The sequence below is a fragment of the Arachis stenosperma genome, chromosome 3 (assembly GCF_014773155.1).
Source record: "Arachis stenosperma cultivar V10309 chromosome 3, arast.V10309.gnm1.PFL2, whole genome shotgun sequence".
Classification (NCBI taxonomy): Eukaryota; Viridiplantae; Streptophyta; class Magnoliopsida; order Fabales; family Fabaceae; genus Arachis; species Arachis stenosperma.
This window is the reverse complement of record NC_080379.1, coordinates 84,063,038-84,064,875: the sequence shown is the minus strand read 5'-3', so window position 1 is coordinate 84,064,875 and position 1,838 is coordinate 84,063,038. Positions and strand designations below refer to the sequence as shown.

General features: G+C 45.0%; 1 protein-coding gene across 1 annotated transcript; it reads left to right on the top strand.

The window, feature by feature from the left end:
- The first annotated feature begins 288 nt into the window (after positions 1-288).
- On the top strand, positions 289-1,608 carry LOC130966340 (uncharacterized). The gene has a single exon (XM_057891126.1). It carries the CDS (start codon positions 289-291, stop codon positions 1,606-1,608), a length of 1,320 nt encoding a protein of 439 aa, XP_057747109.1.
- The last annotated feature ends 230 nt before the right edge of the window (positions 1,609-1,838 follow it).

Sequence of the window (1,838 nt, the reverse complement as noted above, 5' to 3'; positions counted from 1 at the left end):
TGCTACACCAACCTCCCCAAAAGACCACACAAAACCAAGGGAGACAAGCAACCTCCGAATACAAAAATGTTAGATGCCATCCATGAACAGCAAGATTGCCTTAAACAGCTCGAATAAAAAGCCGAACGTCAATGAGAAGCCGAGCGAAACCTCCAAAGAGAAATAAGACGGCGTCGGAAACTGGAAGACAAGCTCCTAAAACTCGAAGCTGACCTGAAAACTAAAACCACTCGATCTGACCGTGAAACTAGCCCTCACAAGGACCAAGATCCATTCATGAAGAAAATCATGAAAGCTAAAGTCCCAAAAGACTTCAAATGTCCTGGCATGACCTCGTATGATGGTACGTCCGATCCAAGCCACCACCTCAGCAACTTTAGAAGCCGGATGTACCTGATAGATGCCTCAGACGCAACTCGTTGCAAGGCCTTCCAGACTACTCTGACAAAAACGGCAATAAAGTGGTTTGACAGCTTGCCTCCGAGATCAATCACAAGCTTTGACAATCTCGCCAAGAAATTCCTAGCTAGGTTCTCCATACAAAAGAACAAAGCCAAACACGCTCCAAGACTGCTAGGGGTTAAACAGGGAGATCGGGAAAGCCTCCACAGCTACATGGAAAGATTCAACAAAGCATGCCTTGACATACAGAATCTCCCCACAGAAGCGGCAATTATGGGAATCATCAACGACCTACGAGAAGGACCCTTTAGCCATTCCAAATCCAAGAAGCATCCGACATCTCTGAACGAGGTACAAGAATGGGCCAAAAAATATATCAACATGGAGGAGAACTCCCGATTAGGAGAGACCTCCAAAGCTGGATTCTCCTACCCACCTCGGGATAAGGATAAGGATTCTAGGGAAAAAGAAGACCAATCCATAGAGAAGCCCAGGAAATACCATAACTACACCCCTCTTCGGGTATCCCTAGTGGATGTCTACCGGGAAATATGCAACACAGAAAAGATCCCGCCATCCCGCCCAATAAAGCACAAAAGGGGAGGAAGTAAGACCGAGTACTGCGAATACCATAGAATATACGGGTACCCCACTAATGAGTGCTACGACTTGAAGAACGTCATAGAAAAACTGGATCGAGAAGGAAGACTAGACCGATTCCTGGCCAACAGAACGAACGAGCCAGAAAAGAGAAAAAGGGATGAAGAGGAGGGACGAGCTGAACGACCTCCTCACACCCCAGAAAGGCATGTTCATATGATCAATGGAGGATTCGTAGGAAGAGAAGTCTCTAAATCATCCTGGAAAAGACACCTTAAAGAAGTGTTCCATCTCAGGGAAGGGGATAGGCCATCAAACCTCCCCACTATCGCCGTCACAAAAGAAGACGCGGGCATCTTCCCCGGGCATGATGATCCCGTGGTCATCACCATCATATTGGCTAATGCCAACCTCCACCGAACATTGGTTGATCAAGGAAGCTCCGCAGACATCCTATTCAAATCCGCCTTCGACAAGCTCAGATTGCAAGAAAAAGAGCTCAGAGCATATCCCAATAGTCTGTTTGGGCTCGGAGACACTGACGTGGCAGAAATTAGCCGATTAAGAATTTATAATGAAAGTAGCGTTGCAAGTATAGTTCTTTAACCAACGAAAATCCGCTTATCAATTTAAAAGGGGTTGTCACAAAACAAGAATGAAAATACTGGGAGTATGAATTCCAGGTCATCTCCCAACGAGTTGCAGAGAGAGTGTTATTTATTGATTAGGTAGTTTCTGAGAAGTTTTGAGTTGGAGAATAGAATTAAAGCTAGAGAATTAACAAAAGATTTAATTAACTATGATAAAAAGGCCTTGACTGGGAGAAGATTAATCGG